General features: G+C 48.1%; 1 protein-coding gene across 1 annotated transcript in view; it reads left to right on the top strand.

The window, feature by feature from the left end:
• LOC307084118 (calcium-dependent secretion activator 1-like) overlaps window positions 1-13289 on the top strand; it is a gene marked incomplete at both ends in the record, with an annotated part of 142057 nt that extends 128768 nt beyond the window's left edge. The window contains 2 exons of the mRNA XM_079748340.1: window positions 9722-9826; window positions 13119-13289. Of these exons, the coding sequence (XP_079604466.1) occupies window positions 9722-9826; window positions 13119-13289 (276 nt within the window). The remainder of the gene's footprint in view (window positions 1-9721; window positions 9827-13118) is intronic.
• Between the last annotated feature and the right edge of the window lie 3364 nt (window positions 13290-16653).

Below are 16653 nucleotides of genomic sequence, written 5' to 3'. Positions count from 1 at the left end.
GATTAACGTAGCAAAGCCCACAGAGTGCAGTTATAGCGTGGCTGTATTTTTTTAGCTCACTTGGTACTGTTTTGTCTCCATTACTCTATGTCTGCCCCTACATGGCACTAGGACTGGTCTCCAGACTTCAGACTCTAACTTGTGGATTAAATCCATCCCCACTGGCTACATTGCTGCTGTGTCACTGGTCCACGACCTGTTCACAGCTGCTAAATGATTCATACCAAATGAATTATATTGCAACCCCTGAAAAAGGAAATTAAGTCTTTTAAACAGACAGAATGTCTGTTTAGTGAAAGAGTGAGAAGATGTACTTAAATGGAAAGAGTAAGTCCCTGAGCTTTAGACTTCACACAGAGTTCTGTTTTGACTCCATGAGATCCGGTGGGCTTTAGGCCTCATGGTGGTGTCTAATCTGTCCCTAAGAAAACCCCAGCAGCCAGGAGCCGGTCTCTCTGCCGGGAGGATGGATTATGGGATTGAGAGGAGGACTGCAGAGAGATGCTGTTCAAGAAGAGGGGAGCTGGAGAGACAAGACAGAGAAAGAAGAAGAAGAGGAGGAAGGTTGAGTGAAGCTAGCATGTGACCATGTGCCAGGACATGTGGCCTGCGAGCGCGTCAGCCGGTCTCCTATCATACCAGATTACACCCACAGACAGAACGTCTTATCGTGCTTATCCGTTCTGTGTGTGTGTGTCAATTCATGTGTGTCAATAAGTGTTTGTGTGTGCGTACATTTCTTTATTCTTTACGCACTTTCTCTCTCTCTCTCTCTCTCTCTCTCTCTCTCTCTCTCTCTCTCTCTCTCTCTCTCTCTCTCTCCCAGGCTGGGACTGACGTGTTGCTGGCTGCTCTCTGCTCTTTTGTTCTGTTTTTGTGTTCAACCAGCCTCGTGGTCGACGGCTCTTTAAGCCCGTTTCACCCAACATGAACCACCGTTATTTACACCTGTTCCAAATACAGTGCTGATGAATCTCATAGGGTGGTGGTTTCAGCCACCAACGGCCAAACTGTACAGGTTATTGAATAGTGTCACAAGACACACACACACACACACACACACACACACACACGTACTCACTCACTCCGTGGCTCCCTGTCAGGCCAGAAAGGTTAGCACCGTGTTGTGGTAAACAGGCTGTTGATGCTGCTTGATGGTGAGGTCTCCTAAATGGCAGCACAGGACTTTCTAGTAGTTGATTCTGGTTTGTTTGGATAATATGATGAAAAAGCCATAAGAAATAACCAGAAGACATAAAAAATGAATTTTATATATATATATATATATATATATACAGTCACATTGTTTCTAGGAAGTTTGGTCATAGTTTTACTTGTGCTTAATTAATACAACAAATGTAAGGGACAGAATAGGAATGAGCTGCTGAGTAAGTGAAGACAGGTGCATTGTCCTAGGACGACCTCCCCCCTCACCTGAGTCCCCAGGGAGGAGGTAGCTCTGGACCCTCTGATTGGGGGTAGGACAGACCTCGTTCTGGACGTTAAGGTGTCAGATTAGTCGGCTGTTCCTTGAGGTCTTAATGTCTGTCAACACTTGGGGTGACATGGAGGCCAGCCTGGAGAAAACATGGATCATACTAGGCTGTCTCAGGAGATGAATTGTCATAACAGACATGTTAAGAAGTGAATGATAGCCATATTGTGACACGGATTCATGGTTATGCTGTTTTATCATTTCTTATTGATATTGGATACGCGTGGCACACACATGTAATCTCCTCCTATGGATTCAGTGGTTTAGGATGTGTTGTTTGCACCATAGGTGGTATTATCTCAGAGTTTTAATTGGATTGACTTTAGGCCATCTACCTCTTTTTCACTTTCCAATCATTTAATCTGGTGGATATTATCTTTGAATAATACTCTTTCCTGTTGTTGAATTCAATCTCAGACCCGATTTGATTATGTGTGTGTGTGTGTGTATGTGTGCACGTTTCATTATTATTCAACTATCCTGATTCATCTTATATAACTCAATCAGAAGTTGAGCCGTGTAGTTGTTATTGTGTAACCTAAGCCAGCTCTGTAACACAATGCAGTGGGTTCTTTGTTTTAAGTAGTGTTTTTTATTCTTTATTTCATTTTTAACACATGACTTTAGATTATTAAAGTGTGTTTGTGCATGTGTGTCTGTGTGTTTGTGTGTGTGTGTGTTTGTGTTTGTGTGTATGTGTGTGTGTGTGTGTGTGTGTGTGCGTGCGAGTGAATGGAGAGTTGGTGGGGGGGGGGGTAAAGAAGAATTAGTTTTCCTTCTTCCTCTCCAATCCCCTCACACAACACAGAGATTAAAACAGCTGTGCTTAAACGCAGACCGTTACTTGGAGCAGGAGGAGGTGGGGGTGGGGGGATTATGCTCCTGGGTGAGGGTGGGGTGGCCGGGATCATTGATTAAAAAAGCCATCTCTTTAGCCTGAGCCAAATCCAGCCTTGTGCTGATATGTCATCCCCCCCGATCGCTCCCCACCCTGATGAAAGTTTCCACAGCTAGGACGGTGCGACAGGGCACACACTGCAAGGACAGTTTGTGTGAGGGATTCTGTGTGTGTGTGTGTGTGTGTGTGTGTGTGTGTGTGTGAGAGAGAGAGTGAATAAGTGAGTGTGAGTGAGTGAGTGTGTGAGTGAGTGTGTGTGTGTGTGTGAGGGGGGGTGAGGTCGCAGAATCAGGGATTACATGGGTCAATTATACACTTAATCTGCTGCGCCGGCCGGATTAGGAGCGCGGCTCATTGATTGACTGAAGTATTTCCGCTGACCTTGGTGGCAGTTATCAGATTGGGAGAGAAACGCGGCAGGATATTAATCCCTGGCCGGCTCCCTGCTGTTTGGATCCACCGGTTCTGCTGCTCCGGCACTGCCAAGTGCTCGGACTGCCTGAGCATGTGTGTGCGTGTGTATGTGTGTGTGTGTGTGTGTGTGTGTGTGTGTGTTTGAGTGCGAGTGGTAAGCAAGCAGTGGTCTGATTCAGCTGGGGACTGTTGTTGCCATCCTCTACTTAAAGTTGTAGGGACTGGGAGAGACTTAGTGAGTGAGTGTGTGTGTGTGTGTGTGTGTGTGTGTGTGTGTGTGCCGGTGGGTGCCTGTGTGCGCCCGTGCGTGCCTGATGAGAAGTATACCGTCAGACTTAACGAGGCAGGGTGTAGCGGCGGCTGTCACAAAGCCATTTTGCTGGCCGGGACACTTGAGCGCTGCGGTCACGAACCCGGCTGCTGCCCACCAGCAACAGCAAGTGAACAATTTAATCAACGCTGAGCTTGCTCACACCGCACACTGAACTCTAACCGGTCGGCCATGTCCTCGGCCGCACATCCTCCCCCTGGTCCTTCCACACACAGACACACGCAAAGCAATTCCTTCCTGGATACATGGTACACCTGTCTGCCTTGATCGACTTCTATTTCCATTTCCATTTAGGGCATATTGCAGACGCTTCTATCCAAAGCGACTTTGATGACAATAAGTTCATTGGTCAGAAGAAGTTGAAACAACAATATATCGCTGACGGTGCAGTAAGGATGGTCATAGAAACAACCGCCAAGCACCTACAATCACTAGGTTGATATAGCAATATATACAATAAGTGCGTACATTAAGTGCCAGGACGTACAACATACAATAAGGGCCTGTGAGGGTTTGGGAGGGGGTGGCTATGCAGAGTCTTGGGGAACTCTGGACAAGTGAGTCTTGAGTGTTTTTGCAGTGGAGATTTGGAATTATGTGCCCTCATAACAAGAGACACGTTGTAAAAAACCCATCCGTTGGGCCTTTTAGGAATCCTTTATGTCTACAATCATTTCTAATGGTGATATACTAACATATATAGAAAGAGAATGAATGAAATATATGGTAGCTTTTCCCCAAGATTGAAGTGATGAATGTGTTGCCGGGCCCAGGACTGGAAGGGCTTCATGCGTTGGAAACCTTTGTGGCGGTATGAAGCAGCCGTGGCCAACAGTGTCCACTTGTTGTTTTCCATGTCGCCCATTAATCTCTTTAAGGAGAAGTGAGGCGACAGTAAAGGGATTACAGCCAACGGGGAGGATGGTAACAGCCATTGTTGGCCACAATAATAATCATAAAAAAGGCCAACCCGCTGTAAGGCTGACAGCCTCCAACTAAATGAACCCCCCAAAAAAGTTTCCCTCCAGTATAATGAAGTGTGTAAGCAGCTTACCAGTCGGTCGTCATTACTGGGAGCCCAAGCGTTCCTTGTTTTCTCTGTGGTTTCTTTAGGCCTAAATCCTCCACCAGGGACTCCCAGGGCTGATTGGCTAAGGGGGAGCAGACTTAAGGACCCTTAAAGCCAAGATCCAGCCGCAGAGGGGAGGGGGAAACGCAAGTTAAATGGAGACGTCTTCTTTTGTCAAGTCCTCACTGTTTAACGATAAAAGGGAGGGGGGTGGGGGGGGTGGTGAATTGATCAACGACACACACATGTCAACCCCCGTGTTTCTCAATCGCTTCTTTACAAGCCCTCCCTCTCCGCCAGTAACACCCCGCATTAAAGCAGGCCGGTTTACTGGTATTTGTTTGATTAACTCGTCCCACAAAAGTGACAGCTGCTGTGCGCGGTGTGGGTGTGTGTGTGTGTGTGTGTGTGTCTGTGTGTGCGTGTTTGTGCGTGTGCGTATGTGTGTGCGTGGGTGTGCATGCTTGTGTGTTTGTGTGCATGCTTGTCACTGTGTGTGTGTGTGTGTGTGTGTGTGTGTGTGTGTGTGTGTGTGTGTGTGCGCGCGTGTGTGTGTGTGGTGTGGCCCAGCGCCGCTCCCTCTTTGTACATCTGTCAGAGCCGGGCCAGGGGCCTGCCGGGGTGAAAAGAGACAAATTGGAACCAAAAAGCAGGGCCCATTCACCTCCGACAGGCCCCCCTGGGACCCTCTGCCATTCAGGTGCTCGGTGGGGCCCTCGAGTGCTCGCTGGCTTATTCCATTCCCCCCCCCCCCCCCCCACCCTTCACAGGGAGCCCCTCCCCTCGCGGCTCAGGAGAACCCCGCCCCCGCTCCCCAGCGCTGAGTCCACAGCGCGTTCCGCCGCTCCTCCTCCGCACCCAGCCGCTCTTTGTTAGCAGAACGGCTCACTTTTCCCCGGGCCCTGCAGGCGGCGTGTTCTGCGGCTGTTTTTTCCCTCCTTATGGCTCTCACCTTCAAGCCTTTCTCTGGCTCTTTGTTTCCCGGGGGCCCGGCCGTGGCGGGCTGCAGCCCCCACTGTTTAGCCCCCTCACACCGCTACAACCAGGCGATACACACACATCTCAACATAATGCCGCGCTCCGCCGCTTTGTACAAGAGAAATAAAAATAAATTGCAAAGAAAGTTGAATGTGCAAGTTCTCCTTCTCTAGCTCCTCCTCCTCCTCTGGCTCCTTCCAGCACCGCAGTGACCCAGGGAGAGACGAAGCTTTGCCACTCAACACCCGCTGGGACAGTCAGAACCGTCTGAGTCCTGTTCTGCCCCGCGGCCTTCGGCCAGGTACCTCCAACCTGGCCAAGCCTCCTCAGAAACTGGGTGAGGAGGAGGAGGAGGAGTGAGAGAAGGAGGAGGAAGAGGAGGAGGGGGAGGAGGAGGAGGGAGAGGAGGAGGAGGAGGAGGAGGAGGGCGAGGAGGAGGAGGGAGACACAGGGGGTAACCTGGCCTCTGGGAGAGTTGAGGTGCTGTATTAGCCTCCTGCTCTCTCCCTAATCTCTCATGCTCTTGGTGACAAGGTGAGCCTGTAATAATGTGTGTGTGTGTGTGTGTGTGTGTGTGTGTGTGTGGACATACAGGGCGGGTCTGGGGGCGTCTGGGAGGGGTTGTGTTCTGAGTGGGTTACTATGGTAATGAAGTGTCGTCATCAATAGGTCCTCTTTTGGCGTGCCAGTGAGGATCCCAGTAGGCCTGTGGTGGCTCTAAAAGCAGAGCAGGTAGGATTAGACCGGCCCATTGTCCTAAGTGCATAATGTCTCGCAGTTGGATTTAAAGACCCCCCACCACCACCACCTCTACTTCCACCACCTCCACCTCCACGACCACCACCCTCTCAGTGACCCAAAGGGGGCCTGGTTATTATTGGGCTGAATGTGGCACTGTCAGATGGGAGAAATGTTTCCACAGCATTGATTAACCACTTGGTCTTTTAGTTTGAGTGTGTGTGTGTTGTGCTTCTTCGTGTCTGCGCTTGTATGTGTGCCTGTGACTGCGCTGTGGGATGGAGAGGCACTGCAGTGAAAGGCATTACTTGTAGAGTGTGTTGAGATTGATGTATATGCACTGTATATCTAATGTGTTTGTGTGTGTGTGTTTGTGTGCATGTGCCAGAGTGCGTGTGCCTGTGTGTGTGCGTGTACCTGCGCGTGTGTGTGTGTTTGTGTGTGTGTGTGTGTGTGTGTGTGTGTGTGTGTGTGTGTGTGTGTGTGTGTGTGTGTGTGTGTATTTGTGTGTGTGTGTGTAGCAGCTATGGCCTGTTGCTCAGCATTAGTGTCTCTGTTTCAGTGGCCATCATTCCAAGCCTCCCCACTAATTGCAGACACAGCTGGCTCTCAGCAGGGTGCGTGCTACACACTACTACTAATGCAGCCCGCCTCACACACACACACACACACACACACACACAAAGCTTCTCGCTCTCTCCTTCTCTTTGGAATTTTCATGAGGATAGCATTTCATCATTTTGATGAAACTATATACATAAATTAAGCATAATGGTGTTTAAAAACATCACCACTAGACTTCAGGAAGGTATTGGTAGAATAAAGAGGGATTAGCCAGACACAAACACAGCCAGCAGCAGAGCGGCGGCCGCTGAAGCGCTGGGATTAACCAAGCCGCTCTCTCCTCCTGGGTCCCGGGACATTAGCATGCTAATAGCCGCCTGTCGGAGAGAGGGCATGGCCGCTCTCCTCCACCTTCCTGGACTTCTTTTCTGTTTAAACACTGACAAATGCACACACATGCATGCACACACACAGGCAGGCAGGCATGAACACACGCAGGGAGGCATGCACACGCACCCAGGCACATATGCACACATACACGCACATGGTTAGACACACAGACACGCACGCATCACGCAGCAATGGAGAGGCAGTAAGAGGCAGAGTCCCAGGCTTCTTGTAATCCCTGTGTACCCCCTGTGAAAGGAAAACATGGGAGGGGGGGCCCTCAGCCCACCACATTCTTCGCTCCTAAAAGCACAAAGGTCCACGGAGCCCTGACGGGGCCCTGGAGGAGGCCTCCTGTCCCCCACAAGGTGCTGCTGTGAGAGAGAGAGGGCAGAGACACACTGTGAATAGCGCGGCTGGTTCATTGGCATCAGTGCTCGCTGAGCCCGAAGCGGCGGGGGGGGTAGGTGAATGCAGGAGTGGAACTGGTGATGATGGTGGCGGAGAGACGAAGTCGCTAACCTCACCAAGCTCCAAGCCCCCCCCCCCCCCCCCCAGCGGAGCTCCCCCTAAACATGCAAAGACGTCGGGTGTGAACAGCACCTTCTGAGAGTGAGTGTGTGAGCAGAGTGTGTGTGTGTGTGTGTGTGTGGAGTGGAGAGTGTGTGCGTATGTGTGGAATGTCTGTTTGTGTGTGCGTGAGTGTGTGTGTGTGTGGAGTGGAGTGTGTTTGCGTGAGTGGTGTGTGTGCGTGAGAGGAGTGTGCGTGTGTGTGTGTGTGCGTGAGTGGAGTGTGTGGGTGAGTGGGGTGTGTGCATGTGTGTGTGCGGCTGTGGGTAGAGGTTAGGGAGTGCAGATTCTGGAGGAGGAGGAGGTGCTGGTGGAGGAGGAGGAGGAGGTGATGGTGGAGGCGGAGGAGGAGGTGGTGGTGGAGGAGGAGGAGGAGGTGATGGTGGAGAGGTGATGGGCTGGTGTCAAAAGAGGGCAGGAGGTCGCTCTGTCTCCCGGTTCCCGCTCCAAGGGGGATGGACTGGCAGATGTACGTGCACTTCTGTGTGTGTGTGTGTGTGTGTGTGTGTGTGTGTGAGAGCACGCATGTGTCTGTGGTGTGTGTGTGTGTGTGTGTGTGATGATGGGAAAGGGTGGGCTTGTCGCTTGTGCCCAGGTGGGGGTTCATCTGTGTGTAGTTGGGGGCGGAAAGTGTGTGTGTGTGTGTGTTTGTGTGTGTGTATGTGTATATACGCAAATCACACACATACACACACACCCCTTGACATCCTTCTTGGTCCTGATTTTGCCCCTCCAAGCCATCGCTTCAGATGGAGTCGTTACAACGCCCCAGATTTGATGCTTGTCAGGTTATGGCATTAAGTATGCAGAGACACATAACGCTTGTTTTGGCTGTTAGGCAGCCTGCCCCCCGCTGATCCCCATTCGGCCTAGAAAGAAAAAGAGAGCGGCAGTGAAGTCGTCAGATGGATGCTTTTGTTAGGCTCTGCCAAGGGGGACAAAGCAGAAAGGGCCAGCACTGTTCACTTCACAAGCTTTACTCCGACAAGGCTTTCTAAAGTTGTCACAAGTTGTTTGGTATAGGCAGGTGGATCCTCTTTTAGATCCTCCACAGAGATCTTGCACGCTGATCAGACTGGGATCGAGGGCTTTGACACCTCCATGTTTTTTCAGGGACGAGAGCCATTGGTTGGTTTGGTTCCCAAAGCTTGGATACGTTTTCTGTGAAGTTGCAGTGCTTGCTCCGGAGATGGTGTTAAGAGTACCATTTGGAGATGAAGAGGCATGAGGAGACCACCAATGAAACCAGTGGGTTAGTCATTTGAGATTCCACAGCAGGGAATGAGAAGGTTGATACGACGGATTTAACTTCATTCAAATGAACCCTGAACATTTGACTGAGTAGGAAAATAAAAAAAATGACAAGAAAACACAAAAACACCCCAATTTAAAGAACCATTACGGGGGGTAACCACAGTGCTTGTCTGTTGGTCCAGGGTTTCCGGCATGGCTCAGATGGACGGTTTAACCCAGGTAGCACACCTCCCCGGTCTGCTGCAGTGTCTCAGATCCCATTAGCAGAAGAAAGGCACGGATATGCGATGCGGTGGATGCTCCAGGCCTGGCCTCCCCGCGGGGGGTTACGCTCGGGGCGAGATCACAGGCCTGCTGGCGCAGCACTGCCTTCACAGGCACACTGAGCTATAGAGGAAGCTCTGCCACCGGGGCGCCACACTGATTCACCCCGTCGCCGCCTCCCACCGCCATGTTCCACCCTGCTCAGAGGACGGACCCGCAGGATCTGTCTTGTCTGGCGTTGGACCTTTTGGGGTCCGAGTTCTCCGGATCCCCAGCAGGCGGTTCACTTGTGGACCCAGGATGCACAGCTTCAGGAGTCTGAGGATTCAGATCAAAACATGAGTTGCTTCGGGAAAGAGCGCAACACGCACATTGATATGAATATTACCGCTAAACCTTCTGAACCTCCCCTCCTCCAAGATCTGCCCTGTACACCGCCCCTCGAACCCCCCCCCGGAGGGTTGCTCACACTGGGCCACTCGGTCTGCACAGGGGACAGGAGCGGGACTTTTTACTGTGCTGTTTCAGCTCTTTGCTGAACATGTTAACAACATCTTTAGTGAGGCGGGTATCCAGCTCAAATGTAAAAAAGTAGTTTACAAGTAGTACCTCCTATCACTATTCGTCTTGCTGTGTGATGTGAAAAAGCATTACTAGTCTTCATGTATTTCCCTGATTTTACTAGATCTTTGTGTGTGTGTGTGTGTGTGTGTGTGTGTGTGTGTGTGTGCGTGTGTGCGTGTGTGCGTGTTTTCACAGCAATGGTACACCAGTACTATGAACCTCCTGGGAACGTGGCTGACTGACCGTATGGACCTCCAGCTCCACCTGTACCAGCTGAAGATCCTCATCCGGGTTGTCAAGGTGAGAAACTCTCAGCTACTAGTGAAAACACTCTGTTATGGATGGGACCTGTTTAAAGAGCCAGTGAACCCAAAACACCTTTTTTGGTTTCAAAAGTCAACAGAGGAATCTATGCCCTTTTATCACAGTTACTGAAATAAGTCCCCAATTTACAGGAAAAAGGGGTCAAATCCTGTGTTTTTTCCATTCTCCCTAAGAGATCGTTCCTCTCTGCTGAAAGCAGGTGGCATTATTTTCGTGACGTCATACTACTATTACCGAGGTAGTCTGACGCCGATCAACACATCTTACTACTATAATAGCAGGCCTGTCGCACCAGTTACTCAAGTTACTCATGTGCGCATGTGTCAAGCAGCCTGCAGCTCACACACACACACACAGCACTCGCGAACGCACACATACACCGCAATCACGCACATACACACCGCATACACACACCGCACACACACGCACATGCGCACGAACATCCATGGAAACGCACACACACACACAAACAAACAAACACACACGCGCACACTACGTACGCCAAGACACCGTACGTCAAGACTTACCAGGGCACTCGCCCAGGTAAGATGTTATGTTTTTAAACATAACGCCTCCGCATTTCCCCGTAGGAAACGTAAATGACCTTATATGTGAATGAGGAGTAGAAAGTCGGTATTTCTCACAGCACTTCAGTGGGCGTGTTGATGATGCTTCTGCATGTCAATGAGTGGCCCCCTAAATGATAATCAGCCTTAATTGGATCTCATAGGGAGGTTGAGCGCGCGAGTTGCACTCGCTCAACCTCTAGTATAATTGATCTTAATGCTGTGTGGTGCATTTTATATACAACATAGCTCATTATACTGCTCATAACAGTTACACAACTACGGTACCAAAGAAATACTATAAAGTTGGCGTGGGTCGTAACCATGGGGAAAACAGGGCCCCCCCTCTCCTAATACTCTCAGCCCAAAACAATTTTTTAAATCACAGTGTTGAATTACATTTGAAACATTGGGCTCATTGGCTCTTAAATGGCATAATCTTTTGCTGGAGGCCTTTTTAAATGCAATTCCAGGCAATGATGTCAATGTCAACATAGGAAACAGTTCCTCTGTTTCTATACCTGCCATTTATCTATTGTCCATAGCGATTTGTGGCAGCGACTACAACTTTTCTGCTGATATATAAAATTCAGTTCTCTAAAAGATAGTTATTGAACTTATGCAAAGACAAGGTGGTGAGATCCATGAACTGACAATGTGTATCCAAGTTCTTGTTAAATACAATCTGCTGGCCTCAAAGAAACCCATGTTTCTCACGGATGTGGTGAACTAAGGTCATCGTTTTAGTGGGATTTTGAGAGATGGGGCCGGATCATGGACCAATTAAAGAAAGGTCAGCGGATTTAAAAATGGCGCCCATTCATTCCTATGAAAACTGCTCAATGGCGCAGGGCAACATCAAGGAAAGATTTGCTTCTGTATCATGGGAGCCACCCACGCCCTAGTGCATGACGTGCCGGATGCAGAAATATTCTTGTTGTCTAGCATTGTTAGCATTGTAGCATCATAAGAAAGAGGTCTGTCTACACATCCCTCGGCGACTTTAAGAAATAAAAAGTCAACACAGTGCCTAAAAACCATCAACGTCATTCATGTTAAAGATCTCGTCTAAATGCATGTACATAATTATTTGGCACTTTAGTATGGTTAAACATGACTATAAATCATTATAACAACGTTTATAGGTCATAAAAGTCGAAAAAGCATAATAGGTGCTCTTTAAGTAAAAGGAAAAACCTCGGACACGAAGCGGACACAAAGTTAACGTGCACTGAGCCCTCTTGGATGCCGGGCCGAAACATTAGTTTCACTACGACTCCTTTCAGCTGCCCACCACTCCTTCTCCTGCAAAAAGTATAAATAAATAAAACGGCTAATAAAATGCTTGAGGTGGCGTTTTGAAAACAGAAAACATACATTTAATTAGTACATGCTATAAAGATAATTATGAGCCTTTGATTGATACCCACACATTTTTTGCGCGGACACATTCCTGTTCCCCACTTGTATTGGAGTGAATGGAGTTATCTACTTCTGAGCCCCTTCAATCGAGGGACCCGTCCACAGCCCGCCTAAACAGCTGCAATACCAGGCTTGGCCGCTGAGCACTGGTGGATTGCGGAAGTATGCACTGTTCCTGGGGGCATGTGCCGGATGCCTTCCATGTTTTTGGTTCTGGGTCCTTGGATCCTATTTCATCTTGGGTCATTCCAATAAACATTCACTGTCAACTTAAAGTTAATTGGATCTCATAGGGCCTCAGCCTCATAGGGCCTCAGTCTCATATGGCCTCATAGGGCCTCAGTCTCATATGGCCTCATAGGGCCTCAGTCTCATATGGCCTCATAGGGCCTCAGTCTCATAGGGCCTCATAGGGCCTTAGCCTCATAGGGCCTCATAGGGCCTCAGCCTCATAGGGCCTCATAGGGCCTCATTCTCATAGGGCCTCATAGGGCCTCAGCCTCACAGGGCCTCAGTCTCATAGGGCCTCAGCCTCACAGGGCCTCAGTCTCATAGGGCCTCATAGGGCCTTAGCCTCATATGGCCTCATAGGGCCTCAGTCTCATAGGGCCTCATAGGGCCTTAGCCTCATATGGCCTCATAGGGCCTCAGCCTCATAGGGCCTCAGTCTCATAGGGCCTCAGCCTCACAGGGCCTCATAGGGCCTCAGCCTCACAGGGCCTCAGTCTCCTAGGGCCTCAGCCTCATAGGGCCTCAGTCTCATAGGGCCTCAGCCTCATAGGGCCTCAGTCTCATAGGGCCTCAGCCTCATAGGGCCTCAGTCTCATAGGGCCTCAGCCTCACAGGGCCTCAGTTGCAAAGGGCCTCATAGGGCCTCTGTCTTATAGGGCCTCATAGGGCCTCAGTCTCATTGGGCCTCATAGGGCCTCTTAGAGCCTCAGTCTCATAGGGCGTCAGTCTTTAAAAGTACCAGACTTCACTAACCTCCCCCTTCTCCTCTACCTTTAGAAGAACTACTTCACTGACCTCCCCTTCCTCCTCTACCTTAAGTTGAGTTACCAGACTTGACTGACCTCCCCTCCTCCTCTCCCTTTAGAAGAGGTACCAGACTTGACTGACCTCCCCTCCTCTTCTCCCTTTAGAAGAGGTACCAAACTTCACTGACCTTCCCTCCTCCTCTCCCTTTAGAAGAGGTACCAAACTTCACTGACCTCCCCTCCTCCTCTCCCTTTAGAAGAGGTACCAAACTTCACTGACCTCCTCTCCTCCTCTCCCTTTAGAAGAAGTACCGGGACTTCCGTCTGCAGGGGGTGCCGGACTCCACGCTGAACAGCAAGATGTACGACACGGTCCGCAACCGGCTGACCCTGGAGGAGGCCACTGCCTCGGTGAGGGAAGGGGGGATGCAAGGTATATCCATGAGGGACAGCGACGAAGACGACGATCACTAGATTAAACCAGTAACGAAGACCCCCCCCCCCCCCCCCTCAAAAGTCTTACCCTACCTTACAGGACCCTTGGCAATGACACACTGGCCCTACGGCGAGCCGACGGGAGGGACTAGCACCGTCTCAGAAGGTTTTGCTCTGCAGGGATGGAGCTGAAGGCCTCTCTGACTAAAGGACTAATGTTTTGGATGAAAATAGCCTTTGCTTTCCAATTTGATCTTTCAGGTTATTCTGAAAACCTGCATGCTCTCATTCTCATACTCGGCAAATGATTGCATCTTCCAAAAAAAAGGCTAATTTATAAATAAAGTGATAGCTATGTTTGGCTAATATTAAACAAATTAGTCTAGGACTTGTGAACAAACACGTGAGCATACTATGAAAGCTACTACTCGTGGCCATTTTGACTCGGGGATAAAGCACATGGTATTCCAGACGAGAACAGACGTGAGGTTTCATGAGAAGGAGTCATATATCTGCTCCGCCTGCTAGACCGTCCACTGCCATACTAATTCCCTCTTCCAGAAGAATGAATCAATGTTAAATTAAACTGATGTATTGTGACGAGAAACACCCCCTTCACATGAAAGAACAAAAACAGATTCCATGATGTAATGAAATTGGCCCACAGACCAAAGTGAACCAAACGTATGGGTATATACCACTCATGTCCTTCGTTCCTGCTCCTATTGATTGGCGTTGAGTGTGTGCTGAGAGCGGCGGCGTGACGGCCCGCCCACGCCGCGCCCCCCTGCTGGACACGAGATGGAAAGCCAAGGGTTCCAGGGCCAGTGTAGCATGGTTAAGGAGGAAATAAGTCCTGCCGCTGTCTGACGTAGCCTGACAAACAATGCATGTACCACAACATATATTTACCTTCCAGGGTCCCGCTGTTGCCCACCCGGTACACGGGGCAAAAGCCCACTTCTGACCCGTAGCTGCGCCATTGGGTAAGAGGAGAGTTGTGATATTCCGCTCTCCATTCCGTGTTCTGGATAAGCAATATGGAGAACCATTTGTGTGCGTTGTCGGGCTGTGAATGTGTCCCTGTGGAAGGATCAGAAGGGCCAGAAGTCTGCTGTACCGGGTTTTAAAGAGCTCTACACCTGGAGGGAGCTTTAGCACATTGTTGTAAGAGGTGTGAATATGACCTTGTGTGCTCTCTGTGATCGGTCTGCATGTTTCGTCCACAACAACAAATATAACAATAACTGGAACACGCAGCAGATCTTTAAAGAACCATTGGTCAGACCTGGATTAGTTGATTGTGATGTGAGCGAAGGGGGACTCAGAACTTATTCTTTTGGTACACTCTGAAATCATGTGTGGCTGTGGATGCTGTGTTTGTCATCCTGGTAATTGATTTGGTTTGTATTTATTTGAGAGATATATATATATATATCATTCCAGCTACCCCATGTAGAGGGTGGTTGTGTGTGTGTGTGTGTGTGTGTGTGTGTGTGTGTGTGTGTGTGTGTGTGTGTGTGTGTGTGTGTGTGAGAGAGAGTGTTAATATGTATACACAATAAATCATTACTGTCCCTGTCCAAGGGGGATGTTAACCACCCAAAGGTACATTTATTACCGAATTAATCTGGGTTCAACACACTGTGGATTTGAGCTTTATCCAGATTCATGCTTTCTGTATTTATCACACAAGCCCAAAGCTGTTTTTTTCAAACATCCTTTTTGTTCTCAGATGCAATATTTATCCATAGATTAAGAATTATTATGAAATGTTTACGGATGTTTACACAAAGCGCCAATTGTTCCATTTATAAATATTGAGTTTGAAGATATTGAAATAATAAAGTTGGTTCATTTATTGAGTTATATGGTCTGTATGTTGAATAGATGTAATTCTAGAGTGTATGTGCAGTTAGTTTTTTCACATTTTTATAATGGATTATGGGAAGTGAATTCTTTCCCTGCCAATGTTGTTTTATAAACCGTGTCCCAGAGTTGTACGTTGGCCTGCGTGCCAGACTGCATGTCCCAGGTGTACTCAGCCAGAAGATGTCCGTTCCCTGTGTCACGTCGTGGAGTCTTCATGCTTCTGCCTTCTAGGTTAGCAAAATCAGACAAAGACATCTCCAATAAAGGTTATGTGGAAAGATTGCGTGTTTTTTTTCTGTTCAGACGTTGCATTGCTAGTGGTTCAGACCCTGTGTAAATAACTATTTAAGAATACAATTGTCCTCATCTAAAGTTGAACTTGATGACTAAACCCCGTATGTTTAAGTTAAACCAGTAATAAAATAAAACTGTTATCACACATGTTATTTTACATTTCAGAAAGGCTCAAGCCTATAAGAAGTCTGTGATGACAGATGTCACTTCGCTTGAAGGAGATGGTGATATGCTTTTGAACAGACTGCAAAAGATCCATATTTGTTAATCTGTGGCTCTGACCTGCGACCTCCTTGCTGGGTCTCAGATTAAATGTCCTGGATTAAGACGTGGCTTCACTCCTTACTTTAGCATCCACAAGGCGATTGGAAGAACTGGAGAGATCATAAATCAAGAAAGGCCAAAAAACAAAGGCAAGAAGCCCACGATTGAATCAAAAAGCCCCAGGGATTAGACATAAAACACCCAGAAATGTAAAGAGGATGTGATATGTTTTAATTATTAAAATCCCCTTCTTAAGAAAAATGGAAGATAAACAGATTCCAGTCCAGCCTAGTTGTAATGATTGTATTAAGAACAAGGACAACTGATACAGGCATACAATGTGCAAAATGATCGGCTTTAATTCGTTTTTTTTGGTTCAGTTTTTGTTTATATTTATTTAAGTTTTTGGGGACGTGATTCACATTTTACATTACTTTGCTATTATAACATGTAATTGGTCAAATAGCATGTGTATTTAGAACTTGTAAATTAATGTTGTTCAATATTAATTTCTATAAACGTAAAGCACGGATGTTTTATGTTTGATATCAAACTCGAGTCAATTTGGGAATGTGTTATAATTGACCAACATAAAGAAGTAATGGTAAATGGTAATGCCTCGTCCAATATATCATGTACGTTATAAACTTCCAATACTGGACCGAGAGCGATATAGTGCAGAAGATAAGAAAGAATTTTGCTGTTTTGAGCATTATGTCAAAGAATCCCTGACCTAATTTTCTTCGAGGTCAACCGTTCCATACCTCGGCTAAAGAATAATCAGAAAGATGTACGGGCACGCACATTTACCCACACAAACACACTCACACACACACAAACACACACACACACACACACACACACACACACACACACACACATTTCACAAACACACACACACACAAACATACATCACACGCACACACACAACTATTTTGGCATTCAGTCTATCAGGTCAGTGAGTTGCCATCGA

This window comes from Pollachius pollachius (assembly GCF_949987615.1).
Source record: "Pollachius pollachius genome assembly, chromosome: 12".
NCBI lineage: Eukaryota > Metazoa > Chordata > Actinopteri > Gadiformes > Gadidae > Pollachius > Pollachius pollachius.
Note: the sequence above shows the minus strand (reverse complement) of the source record. Positions and strands in the feature narration are given on the sequence as shown.